Source organism: Crocodylus porosus, unplaced genomic scaffold, assembly GCF_001723895.1.
Source record: "Crocodylus porosus isolate Cpor-Errol unplaced genomic scaffold, CroPor_comp1, whole genome shotgun sequence".
Taxonomy (NCBI): domain Eukaryota; kingdom Metazoa; phylum Chordata; order Crocodylia; family Crocodylidae; genus Crocodylus; species Crocodylus porosus.
In genome coordinates this window covers 20,773,144-20,786,349 of record NW_017728917.1, presented here as the reverse complement: position 1 = coordinate 20,786,349, position 13,206 = coordinate 20,773,144, and the positions used below count along the sequence as shown (strand labels likewise).

At 42.7% G+C, this 13,206-nt stretch overlaps 1 protein-coding gene across 1 annotated transcript in view; it reads right to left on the bottom strand.

Annotated features, from left to right (window-relative positions):
• DNAH12 (dynein axonemal heavy chain 12) overlaps positions 1-13,206 on the bottom strand; it is a 147,941-nt gene that overhangs the window by 41,884 nt on the left and 92,851 nt on the right. The window contains exons 49-54 of the mRNA XM_019536893.1: positions 9,919-10,095; positions 9,323-9,454; positions 7,786-7,875; positions 4,973-5,113; positions 3,048-3,289; positions 2,577-2,724 (exon numbers count right to left, since the gene is read on the bottom strand). Of these exons, the coding sequence (XP_019392438.1) occupies positions 2,577-2,724; positions 3,048-3,289; positions 4,973-5,113; positions 7,786-7,875; positions 9,323-9,454; positions 9,919-10,095 (930 nt within the window). The remainder of the gene's footprint in view (positions 1-2,576; positions 2,725-3,047; positions 3,290-4,972; positions 5,114-7,785; positions 7,876-9,322; positions 9,455-9,918; positions 10,096-13,206) is intronic.

Below are 13,206 nucleotides of genomic sequence, written 5' to 3'. Positions count from 1 at the left end.
TCTCTCACCGCTCCAGAGCCTACCTGAGTGTTTTTTTTTGTTTTTTTTTCCCCCTCTGGTATTTCACTCTGGGTGTCAGTATAACCCTTTTGATACTAGATACTTTAGAAATGTTTAATTTTTATCCGGTGGAAACAATAATAGTGCTGTTGAGAATACGTTAGTATAATGTAAGAGTTCATTTGGGGACATGGCTTTTATCAAGATTGCGAAATTTTCTATAATTCATTTTATCCACATTTAGGATTATAGTCTGATTAGCGTCCTAGGCCTTCCATTATAAACTGGTTCCTACTTTGTCTGTGAAGTGATTTCTTTATTTAAAACCAAATCTTGAAGCTCTCTTGCTTTTACAATAAAAGCTCTGTAATCCAGCATCCCCCGGGAATGGGGGATGCTGGATAACAAAATATGGTGGTTAATTGAGCAGCATGGGCTGCCACTTCTCCCACCGCGTCTGGGGCATCCCTCCACATCTCCCACAGGCCCTGTGGAACAGGGAGGTGGGCCCTGCATAGCCCCACGCAACCTGTTATGCCCCCAGGCCATGGGGGCTTGGCAGCTCAGGCTGCTTTTCCCCAGGCCACGGAGCCTCAGAGAAACCAGAATTCTCATGGTGGGAACTTCCGGTTTCACTTTATCTTACAAGCCAGCATGCTGGTTAATTGAGCACGCCGACTTGTAAGATGCCGGTTACCGGAGCTTTTACTGTACTTAGATTTTACTCAAGGCTTGAACCAACTTCTGTTTTCATATCTGAAAGTCAATGGCCCAACTTCTGTTTTCATATCTGGTTCAGCAGTGTAAATAATAGGGGTTGGTGAAATGGACCGTATTCGATTCAGATTTGGATTAGGCTTGAATCAGGGATAGTGACTCGATTCATTGATTTGGATCACTGTCCCCGATTAGATTTGGTTGAATCCAAATCTGAAGATTTGATGCTTATTTGGAGAATCAGTGATTCGGACATAGAGACAGTTTTAAATGCTTTTTCTACATACCTCAAGGTACCAGCATGGCTTGTGAATGCTGTAATGGTGGGGCAGATGGAGCAACCTACAGGAGTGCAGGGGGACCCCCTATGTGCTCAGTGGTGAACCCAGAAGTAGACCAGAAATACTTCCAGTCCACTTCTGGATCCTCCAGGAAATGCGTTGGGAGGGCCCTCCATGCCTCCCTCCTCCCCTGGTTCAGTGACTGGCTGTAGGGGAACCCCGGGTGGCCCCAGACCCAGGAGGCACCAGTCACTGAGCCAGGCGCATGCAGGGGGAGCCCCCAGCATGCTCCCTGGTAGACCTGGAAGTGGATCAGAAGTCCATCCTGGTCTGAACACAACATCTCTTGACACAGTTTAAGAGTAACTGGCAGGTTCTGCATAAAGGACTTTGCTTCAGATATTGTTAAGTAGCTTTAAGTTCCCTGAAAACCTTACAGGTCATCAGTATGTACACCCCAGCCAAAAAAAGGAGGCATCAAATCATAGCTGAACTTCACTTTCCTTTCTAGCCTCAGAAGTCAATCATTTGTGGATGGAACTTCCTTAGGATATGGAATTTCCCCAAAGAGTAAAGGTATTAGTGTGTTGTAAGAGAGAGACTGGAACTCTCTGTCACTCTAAGGCTAGAGACAGACATTCAAAAAGCCTGAGCCTGAATTGATTCAATCTTTGCAGGTTAATTTAACCTGGCTAGATGTTTACTGTGAGATGTTTACAGTGGAATTGCTTAAAATCTCAGTATCTACACACACAGCCCTATTTGGGCCGCAGCAAATTAATAAATGGCACTGTAGGTTAGTACAAGTAAACACAAGTACTATCCTATGGCAGCGTTATTTACTACACCGCAATGCACATGTAGATGCTGACAGGGCTGGCTGGGGCATAAAGGTGCTTCAGTGCAGGGGCTGCCTGCTAGCTAGCCCTGCACTGGAGCACCCCCTTCCTCTGGCTAGCCCCTCCATAGCGTGTTGAACCAGGTTGGAGCAGCCCTGAGCCGACAGGCTGATGCCCTGGACCCCCTGCAGCTAGGGCTGCTCTGACCCAGTTCAATGTGCTGTGGTCATGGGCATAGGTTCAAGTGATGTGCACAGGAGCAACAAACTGCATCACATTAATAGCAATGTAATTGCATCACATTAATAGCATGGTATAGGACAGGGGAGCCTTATGATTCACCAAGAGAATGACAAAGACCAGAGTAAAAACATGGAAAAGGAAAGAAAAAGCTTTTTCAAGTTTTACAAATGCAAAGACAGAAGATAAAAAAAAGGAATTCATAATCTCAGTCTCAAGCCAAGATGGCAGAGAAGAGCTCAGGAGCTAGAAGCACATATCTCTGGATCTTTGGCATCCAGCACATAGAAAGGTAGGATATAAATGCATGGTTTGGGTACTGCTGGGGAAAAAAAAAATCTTAGAATGCAAGTGGTTGAGGTACATATACACTCCAAGGGAAAGCACATATGGAAAAAACATACAAAGGAAAATTTCTGGATTTGGCTCTCAGATTTTAAAGCATTTTGAAAACGCCTGGTATGAAAGTACTATTTAAATTCAAGATAACCTTTCTAACCTTGCACAACTTGCTCCAATCTTTAGTACACTCTTGTCGGAAACCAGCAGTGAAAGCACCCAGATAAGCTATTACTCCAGCTGATACCAGAACATCTCCTGTCAAATTATCATAAGTATTTTGGAGATCTTTTGCAGCATTACACCATCTAAAAGCAAAAATACAGAGTAAAAGGTTAAAACCTCTGCATGCATAGTATTAATAGTACACATTGTCAACTTGTATTCTCCCTGTTTGTTAAGAGTGAAATTCAAAGGGAAGATTAAAACACTGCATTTATGCCGTTAGCTGTTGCTATAAAAAAAAAAACTCCTTGATTTTTTTCCAAGTGTTTTGATGGGCCCCTTTCAAATGGCAAAGGTAAACCCTTTGGAAATTTTCAAAGGACCTGAAACATCACAGTCTTTAAATGAGGGGGCAGAAAATTAAAGGCTCAGGAAAACAGAACTTGGATTTGTATATGTGGCTAACCTTGATTTTTCTCCACCAAGGCCTCCAATCAACTTTTCTGCTCTTTCTAGTTTCTTAGCACACAGATCCACCTGGAATTCTAGATGAGCCTTTTCTTCATTTTTTTCCTCAAAGGTTTGTTGCAAAGCTGCCAAACGATTTTCCACTGATGTAAGCTCATCTCTCTTCTGATTTAATAGTGCCAAAGTTTCTGCTAAAGATTGCTGCGCTTCTCCTAAACGGGCTTTCTTAGGAGCAACAACCTATTCAATTAGAATTAAAGCGCCAGTATTAAACCTGTATATTACAACTTTACTGTTGTAGTAAGGCTGGAGTACTGTTGTTGCCATGACGGCCCAGGAAATGTCCAAGAGGCAAGAATTTTTTGTGATATTTATCAATGGACCAACTATATTTGGGAGAACTATTGGACAAGCATAGGCATCAAGGGTGCTGGCAGACATGGGGGAAAATAAACAAACCACACTTTACTGGAAGCAGCAGCACATTACTTCAGCTCAGCTCCACAGCGTCTGTATAGATCAGGTGATTACATGGCTTTTTGGCACTTTTAGCTAATAGCTGATTCAATCATCCTCACTAAAAGCACCACCCAAAAAGCACCCAAAAAGCCTCACTAAACCACCAAATCTATACAGGCATTGGGAAAGCTGGGTGCAACAAATGCCTCTTCTTGGCATGTGCTGGGCTCAGCGCAGGAGTACTCCAAGTTTAAAGTAAAGTGCTGTTTTGTTTTTTGTTTCCATGTGTTCAAGAAGCCCAAGTGTCCTTCATCAGATGGCCTGACCTTGATGCCTGAAAGCTTGTCCAGCAGCTCCTCTGACTATGCAGTTGGTCCAATAATAGACATCACAAAATCCTTGGCTCTCAAACTTTAGCTGATACACATGTATGTGCACCAGTAATTTAACATAATACTTTGGGTCAGTATACCAAGGGGATAAAGGAAAAGTTTTTGTAATATTAATATCTGGGAAGACACCATGATGATAAATAGAGAAGTGGGTCCTGACGTTGTAAATGGACTACATCTTACATCCACTCTAAGTCTTAAAATATATTCAGTTTATCTCATGTGAATAAATAAAATAAATATTAACCGGGCTCTGAAACTTATGCACTTACGAAAGAAAATTGCTACAGATGTAGTGAACATAATAGGGTGATGCCTGCCAAAGACTTGGAACCAATATCTGATTATGACAATAGCAATAGCACTATTAATGCCAAAAATATCACAGGGAAATAGATGATGACTACAGTAAACAGAAATGTGTGTGTTTTTTTAAATTTCTTTCTCTATGTTAAAAAATCTACATAAAAAACCTCAAAGAACATGGTTTCTACATATCTTCCACTAAGCAAAAAAAAAGCTTCATGTATACTATACATTATTTTCAATTTAAAAATAGCAATTTAGGCTGCATCATTTGAAATAAAAGCACACAAATCATACTCTTTAAAGCTTCCTATTAGAATGGACATAGATCATGATGCAGGTTCTATTTTATTAACTATTGCCGCTCACAGCTTTCCACTTGATCTGCCCTCTAAAAGCTTGACCACCCACAAGCCTGGACTGTCTGGACCATGCAACTTAAGACGGCCTCTTTTATATATGTAACTGCTACTACAGTTTTAGATAGAAGTGGAAGTTCTGCATGTCAGTGTATATGTTATTTGTACCTTGTCCCTATCAAATCTGACAGGTATCTGCTCTCTCATAAACAAATCTGCACAGAATTAATTTACTCTTTGCTTCTTACATTTTAAATTAATCATCCTTCATTCAGTTTCTGACAAACAGCCTTTCAGTTTCAGATTAACTTAAATCGTAATACAAAACCTAGACTTGCACCCCTCATATGTATGTGGTTTCCAAGGGGGGTCATTGCAAGTCTGCAGGGCTGGGATCAAAACCATACCTTTGCAACTCTATCATAGACTTCCATTGCCATAATCCATTTACACAAACCCTCAGCTGCTGAAGATGCTTTAGCCACCTTAGGGGGATCAAACTCAGGATTAGTCAGATATTCAGAACGAATCTTCTGCATGACAGCCACCTAGATGATAAAAAACATGACAGCTGTATGAAAATGCTATTTATCAAGGGCCCGGTTCTGTACCATTTCTTCACTGGTGTGATTTAGGAAAACCTAGCTTTCTTAAAAGACCTATTGCTTACACATTCCTGGATAGCTAAACCCATGCAGAGAGAGACTTTTTATTCAAATAGATGACAGACAACAGCATAGATTCTTCTTCCACTACTGACGAAGAGAGGAAAGAGCATCTTTGCAGACAGGCTCACTAACTTATTGAAAAGGGCTTTAAACTAGGTTTGCCAGGGGATGGAGACCAAAGCCCTGAGGGTAAGTGGTGAAGTGAGTGACCTAGAGGAAGACCAAGCAGGAGTGGACAATGGGGGAGGTTTTCCCATTCTTCCTGAGAAATCAGGATGCACATGAATACACAGAGCCTGGGAAAGAAGCAGAAAAAAACTGGAAGTCCTTGCACAGTCATGGAGCTATGACAAGATTGGATTAACAGAGACTTCGTGGGATAGCTAACACGACTGTCAAGGATGGGTACAAATCATCCAAGAAGGACAAGCAGGGGAGAAGAGGAGCAGGAGTTGCACTTTATGTAAAAGAGCTGTATGATTGCTCAGAGCTCCAGTATGAAACTGGAGATAGGCCTGCTGAAAGTCTCTGGATTAGAGTGAGAGGGGAGAGCAACAAGGGTGATGTTGTGGTGGGAGGGTCTGCTATAGACGACCACACGGGGAGGAATTGGTGGATGAGGCTTTCTTCAAACAGCTAGCAGAAGTTGCCCCATCATGGGCCCTGGTTCTCATGGGGGACTTCAATCACCCTGACATCTGCTGGGAGGGCGATATACCAATGCGCAGGCAACTCAGGAAGTTTTTGGAGAATGTTGGGGACAAATTCTTAGTACAAGTGCTGAAGCAGCCAACTAGGGGCTATGCTCTTGTTGACCTGTTGCTCACGAACAAGGAGGAATTGGTAGGGAATGTAGTAATGGATGGCAAGTTGGGCAGCAGTGGCTACAAGATGATTGAGCTCAGGATCCTGTGGAAAGAAAGGAAGGAGAGCAGCAGGATCCTGGACTTCAGAAAAGCAGACTCTGACTCACTCAGGGAATTTGTGGGCAGGATCCATTGGGGAGCCAGCCTAAGTGGGGGAGGAGTCCAGGAGAGCTGGCTGTACTTTAAAGACGCCTTACTGAGAGTACAGGAACAAACCATCCCAGTATGCAGGAAGACTAGCAAATATGGCAGAAGACCAGCTTGGCTGAGCAGGGAACTCTTTAGTAAGCTAAATCACAAAAGGGAAGCTTATAAGAAGTGGAAACTTGGACAAACAACTAAGGAAAAGCATAAGGCTATTGCTTGGACATGCAGGGATGAAATCAGGCAGGGCAAAGCGCAATTGGAGTTGCAGCTAGCAAGAGACATGAATGATAGTGAGAAGGGTTTCTACAAACATGTCAATCATAAGAGGAGGATCAGGGAAAGTGTGGGTCTCTTACTAAATTGGGGAGGCAACCTAATGACACAGGATGAAGAAATGGCTGAAGTGCTCAATGCCTAGTTTGCCTCAGTCTTCACAGGTAAGGTCAGCTCCCAGACAACTGCACCTGGCAGCACAGTTTGGGGAGGAGGTGAGCAGCCAACTGTGGTGAAATAATAGGTTAGGGACTACAGTAAAAGCTCTGTTATGTGGCATCCCCTGGGAACGGGGAATGCTGGTTAATCAAATGTGCACTGTCTGGTGCACGCCCTGGCGTCAGTGTGCCGGGGGACAGGGAGGAGAGCCCCATGCAGGCTGCTTTACCCTGCACAGGCTGCTTTGCCCTGGGCCAAGGGCTGAAGAAGTGGCAAAGAAAAACAGGAAGTCCCCCGGAAGTGGTACTTTCACTTTTGCCGCATCCCTCAGATGCTGGTTAATAGAGTTCTCCAGCTAATAAAGTGCCAGTTAACGCAGCTTTTGCTGTATTTAGAAAAGCTAGACATATACAAGTCCATGGTGCAAAACAGGATACACCAGAGAGTGCTGAGGGAGTTAACCAATGGGATTGTAGAGCCACTGGCCATTTGAAAACTCATAGCAACCAGGAGAAGTCCCTGATGATTGGAAAAGGGCAAATATAGTGCCCATATTTAAGAAAGGGAAAAAGGAGGATCCAGGGAACTACAGACCAGTCAGCCTCACCCCAGTCCCTGAATAAATCATGGAGCAAATCCTCAAGGAATCTGTTTCTAAGCACTTGGAGAAGGTGGTGATCAGGAACAGTGAGCATGGATTCACTAAAGGCAAGTGTTGCCTGACCAACCTGATTGCGTTCTATGAGATGACTGGCTCTGTGGATGTGGGGACACCAGTGGATGTGGCATACCTTGACTTTAACAAGGCTTTTGCCTCCCACAACATTCTTGCAGGCAAGCTAAGGAAGGATGGGCTGGATGAATAGTCTGTAAGGTGGATAGAATCGGGACAAATATCCACTGAATCAAATCAGGGACCGAAGCTTCACACGTTCTTATAAAAGCTCTCAGGTCAACAGAGATTTCCAGCTTTCAACTCAACTTCTTTTTTTATTCAGATTATTTCCACTGAAGCTAGTGGTGAATTTGCTGCCTGGTATATTAACCTATATGTTTGTATTTTGGAAGCAAAGTAAGCATTCAAAAAAGCACTGAATAAACACTTACTGGAATATTATCTTTGTCATATTCTTTCAGATCCTTCAAGAAATTCATGTCACCCAGAACTTTCTTGCTAGGCCCCCAGTAATCAAAGACCTGAAAAGGGAATTGGAAACTAAAATCTAAAATTTTAAAAACTAAAAAGAATCCATAAATAGTCTCTACTTAAGACAATCATGTATACTCATTACACAAATTTGTTAAGAATCAGGAACACAGCACATTTCAGGATTTAGTCCAGAAGGGTGATATTCTGCAGACTTAATATACTGTATTTACTCAAATCATAGTCAACTCTAAATTTAAGATGACCACCCCCCATAATTAGATTCTATATCAGGAAAAAAATTGTAAATTTGTTATAATTTTTCAGATATAGAATCTAATTATCAGAGGGTTGTCTTAAACCCATCATACATTCGTCCCCCCCTCACTGCTACAGCAGGAAAATTGTGGCTGGGGGGGTCAGATGGTGGTGGTGGGGAAATCAGTTAACTCCCTTTAGCCTCAACCTACTCGACTTCTTCCTCCTGCAGCCTACCTGCCTCTCTCTCTCCCACTGCTATCCCCTCCCCACAGCCCCTGACCCTCCCTCCAACTCTCCACAATCTTTGCCCCTTCCCCGCCCCCGGTCCTTGCCATCTCTGCCTCTTCCCATTCCCCTCCACCCCTTACTGTCAGATGCTGCTTGGGTTCTGTTCCCTCCTGAAACACAGCACATGAATGCTCAGACCCTGACAGGCCATGCAGCAGTGTCAAAGCTGCTGACTAGCTGGGCAGGGGACAGAGTGTCCACGTACTCTGTGCCTGGGAGGGAACCCAGCCTGAGCCAGAGCCAAGCTACATCTGACAGTAAGGGAGCAGAAGTTGCAGACAGGAAGTGGAGTCGGGGAGAAACAGGAGGTTGTTTTGGGTCACCTTGTATGTGAACCTAAGACAAGAGATTTTTCTCCCATGCTGACTAGAGAAAAACACCTCATCTTAGATTCAAGTAAATTAGTACTACTAATCCAGAGAATCTGCCACTTTATTTCCTCAGATATATTTCTAATTTACGGCCTTATCTACCCTAATGTCCTAATATCAGAAAGAAGCTCCTTATCTAGATGACAATGTCAAGAAAAAGAGGAAAAAATTCTTAACTGCTCATGTTTCATAAAGGTGACCTCTCTAAGGAGGCAGTCAGGGACAGAGAAGTCTGTGAGGGCAAATATTTCCCCAAATCCAACCTAAAATCATACTGGGGAAGAGGTGGTTATTTGGAGATGCATCCTTACAGAATGGCAAGTAAATTACTTGAGTTCTCTCACAAGCAGTTCCATAATACTACAGTATACAGGTTAGAAGTTTTGTTTTCTCCTTATGGCAGTAGACAACCTGCATACACGGTTCTTTTATATATGGCTTTGTAAACATCTGTCAGTTTTATGGGGTCTTGAGAATACGCATTTATATTTTTTCATTTGAGAAAAAGGGCTATATGTTGAGAAGAATTAAACATATTATGAATTTTTTATTTGAAACTTGCTATCCACCATTTTACCTTGCCTCCAGTCCCTGTAGGATCTGCAATTTTTTCAGGTTTTATGTCTTTCATGACACAGACAGCAGCCATCACTAGTTTGACACCAGATGGAGGATTTTTCATTGATTTCACAATTGTTATGTCAGAAGGCTAAAATGAAAGTGACATTTTAAAAATAAAATGCACGGATTAAAGTATTATATTAAAAATATCAAAGTGAGGTATAATCCTTCAAAGTGCTGAGAAATTTTAATTCCCACTGAGACAGTAAGAGCTGAGGATGTTTGTTCACCTTGTATGAGGAAAACAGCTTCCTTCTATGATAAAGACCCATGTGGTTTAAACGGATGACAAAAATGTATAAAAAGTAGTGTTCAGACAGAGCAGTCCTTTCTTTGTGTCACAAAAGCAAAATAAGATTCTAAAAAAGTGTTCTTGCATTCTGAGAAATAATGCAAGGAGAAAATCTACTGAACTGCAACCGTGTATCTTGGTGTCAAAAACTGAAACAACAAAAATTTTAAAACTTTTGTTGCCTTCTTAATGGATTCTTGGGCAAATAACTCCAATTGTGCAGAAACATTAAATAACTCTTTAAAGTTTTGTTAGCTTGCCTTCAGAGTGTCAAGTGCAGCAAGTGCTGCTTCAAGGGCTGGAATTGCTTCTGCCAGGTCACTCTCACATTCATTTTTCAGTTCCTGGGCTTCTGCTGCTTTCTCTGTTGCAATCTCTTCATCTATTTTCACAGTTTTCCTTTTTGCTTCCACTTCTGCAGACTCCTTCTCTATAATCTAAGGAAAACAAAGATCATCAAGTATCTCATAAACAGCAATTAATTGATCAACTACCTGAAGGTGTAAATTAGAGTGGTTGTTTTAGCTGATCGTATATTTCAAGTTAGTATATAAATCCCTTTTAATTTATATAAACCTGATGTGCATTAAGAATTATCTCCTGAACATAAACTGAAAAGATCAACACATAAACAGAATTTTGTAAGAGTAACATGACACCACTGAATTCATATCGTTACGTATACAGACACAATTAGTTAGCTGAAAGAATCATAAATAGCTTTCAATCTGAAACTAGACCTGGAACTGAGAGTGGTGTTCTCTGTTCTAAGTAAAGGCACTCTGGGTACAATATCAATTCTGGCCTCAGAAGCATCCAAACCATGGAGTCTTTCTGTATTTTACATTAGTCCATCCATTGGTTAAAAAAAAAAAAACGCAGAAATCATGCTAGCAGCAAGGACCAGAACTGAGGCCTCTTTCCCTGTGGAGGGCTGTTGCAACCACCAAAATAGAGAACTCCCTCTTGCTTGTCTTCTAGCTCCATACAGTTTTGTATGCAGAGTGACAGATTGGTAGGAGAGATGGAGGATGTCCCCCATACAAATAAATGTGTTGGTGATTACGGGAAGTGGGACTCGTGGGTTTGAATCTTTTCAGGCTGAAAAGGGCCTATAACCCAGGCCTTCAACTCACTTCCTGGGTGAATATTTTTATTCAACAAGCTACTGGGCAAATGGTGATCACCATCTCCCCTGTGCTCAGCATTTCCCACTGCCTAGTTTTTGGCACTTCAAGGCTTCCTGGCTTGCTCTCTGAAGGTACTCACCACTGTAGAGAGAACATATGCACCTACACCTAATCAAACTGTACTATGCTCTTGTGTCAAGACACCTAGATGTTGGACATTCCAACTTTGAAAAGTAGGCACCCCTGAAACCAAACTGGATTGTACCTTAGATCAGTGGTTGGCAACTTTCCAGAGCCACAGCCTGCAGCTGTTTCTCCCTGCCCCTCAGCTATGGCACGGGCACAGCTCCTCACTAACCAGCAACAGCACAGCTAAGTCTTCTGCTGGTGGAATGCTGCTAAAGGCCACTGCCAAAGCCACACAGCACCATGGGCCAGATCCAGCTTGTGAGCTGTATGTTGTCAACCCCTTCCCTCAGTCCCCAAAATTTTGAAATTCCCATCATAAAACACACCACATCTAACAACAATGCTAAATACAGACAAGACTTTTAAAAGTGTGCTTAGAATATACAAGGTAGAAAACTTACTCGATACTGTTGTGTACATAGGCAGCAACTTAAAATATAGTTATAGTCTGTAACAGACTACATCTATTGTATTTTCAAGTGAAGAATCAACATGATTCAGTGTAATGATTTTCCTGCCCCTAATTCTCCCCAGTTTCCATAACACTGACGTCTAGTTTCCTCAAAGCTTACTGTACAGCAGTTGTTGGAGATTCTGGCCTGGAGTACAACTTTATGAGGAGGAAGACATATAAATGCATTTGCAAAAAATATTTTAAAGGTATAATCAGCTTCACAAATACATCTATAGTTAACTTGCCTTTCTCTGGCCCCATCATAACTTCCCATAAGATCAACCATATATATTTACTTGGGTTATAATATTTAAGGAAGCTAGTCTCAAAATCCCAGACTATAATTTCAGTGCATGTAATGATGGGCATTTCAAAATTCAGGGTCTTGTCTTGTACTTAGAAGTCTTATTCAGACTCCCTAACACACTGATGAATGCTCATACCCATGGAAGAACCAGATCTAATAGATAGTAGCTATGAATTTCCCTTCCAGAGCACAAAAAAAGACCTTCTCTGCAAAGCCGCTCTTCACCCCTCAGATTAAGAGGTTTGAGGGATCATTATAACTGTTACATCCACAATTCTCACAACTACAGGCCTACTGAAAAAGAACACAGTCCAAAGTCTGAACTCGTATCTCTTGTTAGAAATAGCATACAGGAATACTAGAGAACCACCCCTCTCATTCACTTGAAAGCCCACCTCTGAACAGTTAAGGCTCTGAAGTATGGACAAAATATCATGTACAGTAGGGCTGTGCAAAATTTCAGCAGCCATTTCATTTTGGAGGTGTTTCAGGGTGTTTCGGTGCCCAAAACACTGAATCTAAACCAAAACGGAAGGCTCCAAAACATCTCTGAAATGAAACAAGGCGTCCAAAATGTTTCAGAAATGTTTTGGAAAATTTCAGCGTTTCAGAGCCAGACTTGCAGGGAAACAGCTGTATGCTGCTGCCCTGCTGCGCAACTTGGCTCCACAGGGAGCAGAGATCCACACTGGGGGTCTCTTTGCTGCTGCTGCCCTGGTGACACGGAGCTGCATGGGGAGGGCAGCAGTGGCAAAGGAGACCCCAACACAGATCTCTGCTCCCTGCAGAGCCAGGTTGTGTGGCAGGGCAGTGCTGGTTCTTGCTGCATAACCTGGGTCCACAGGGAGCAGAGATCCAGGGCAGTGCGCGGCAGACAATCTACTCCCTGTGTAGCCAAGTCGCACAGCGGGGACCAGAAGGCTTGCTCACTACTCTGCGCTGCTTCCCTACCCTGTGACCTGACACAACAGGGATCAGAGATCTGCGTGGGGGTCTCCTTGCCTGCATGGAGGGCATGGACCCTCCCCCTCCCCTGGATGAGCTCCCTGATGGGGCCCTGCAGTCCCCAGCCTCATGCACCACCTGCCTGGGCAGTAGGGCTGTGCAAAGCTTGCAGCCCATTTGAAACAGGTTCAGAGGCAATTCAGTGGAAACAAAACAAGACAGTGATCTAAAACACCAAAATAAATCACTGTACTCTGAAATGGCTGAATCCAAAACCAACTTGAAATACAGCTGTTTTGCCCAGCCCTACTGTACAGTAAGCATATTATTATGCAGATGATGTATCCATATTAGTCACACTCATGCTGTAAACCACATTTGTGCATTAAAAAAACTAACACTGGATAATCTTTTTTCATAACTCTAGCCTCTTCCCATTTCATAGATTTCATAGATTTCATAGACATTAGGGCTGGAAGGGACCTCGGGAGATCATCGAGTCCAGCCCCCTGCCCAAAGGCCA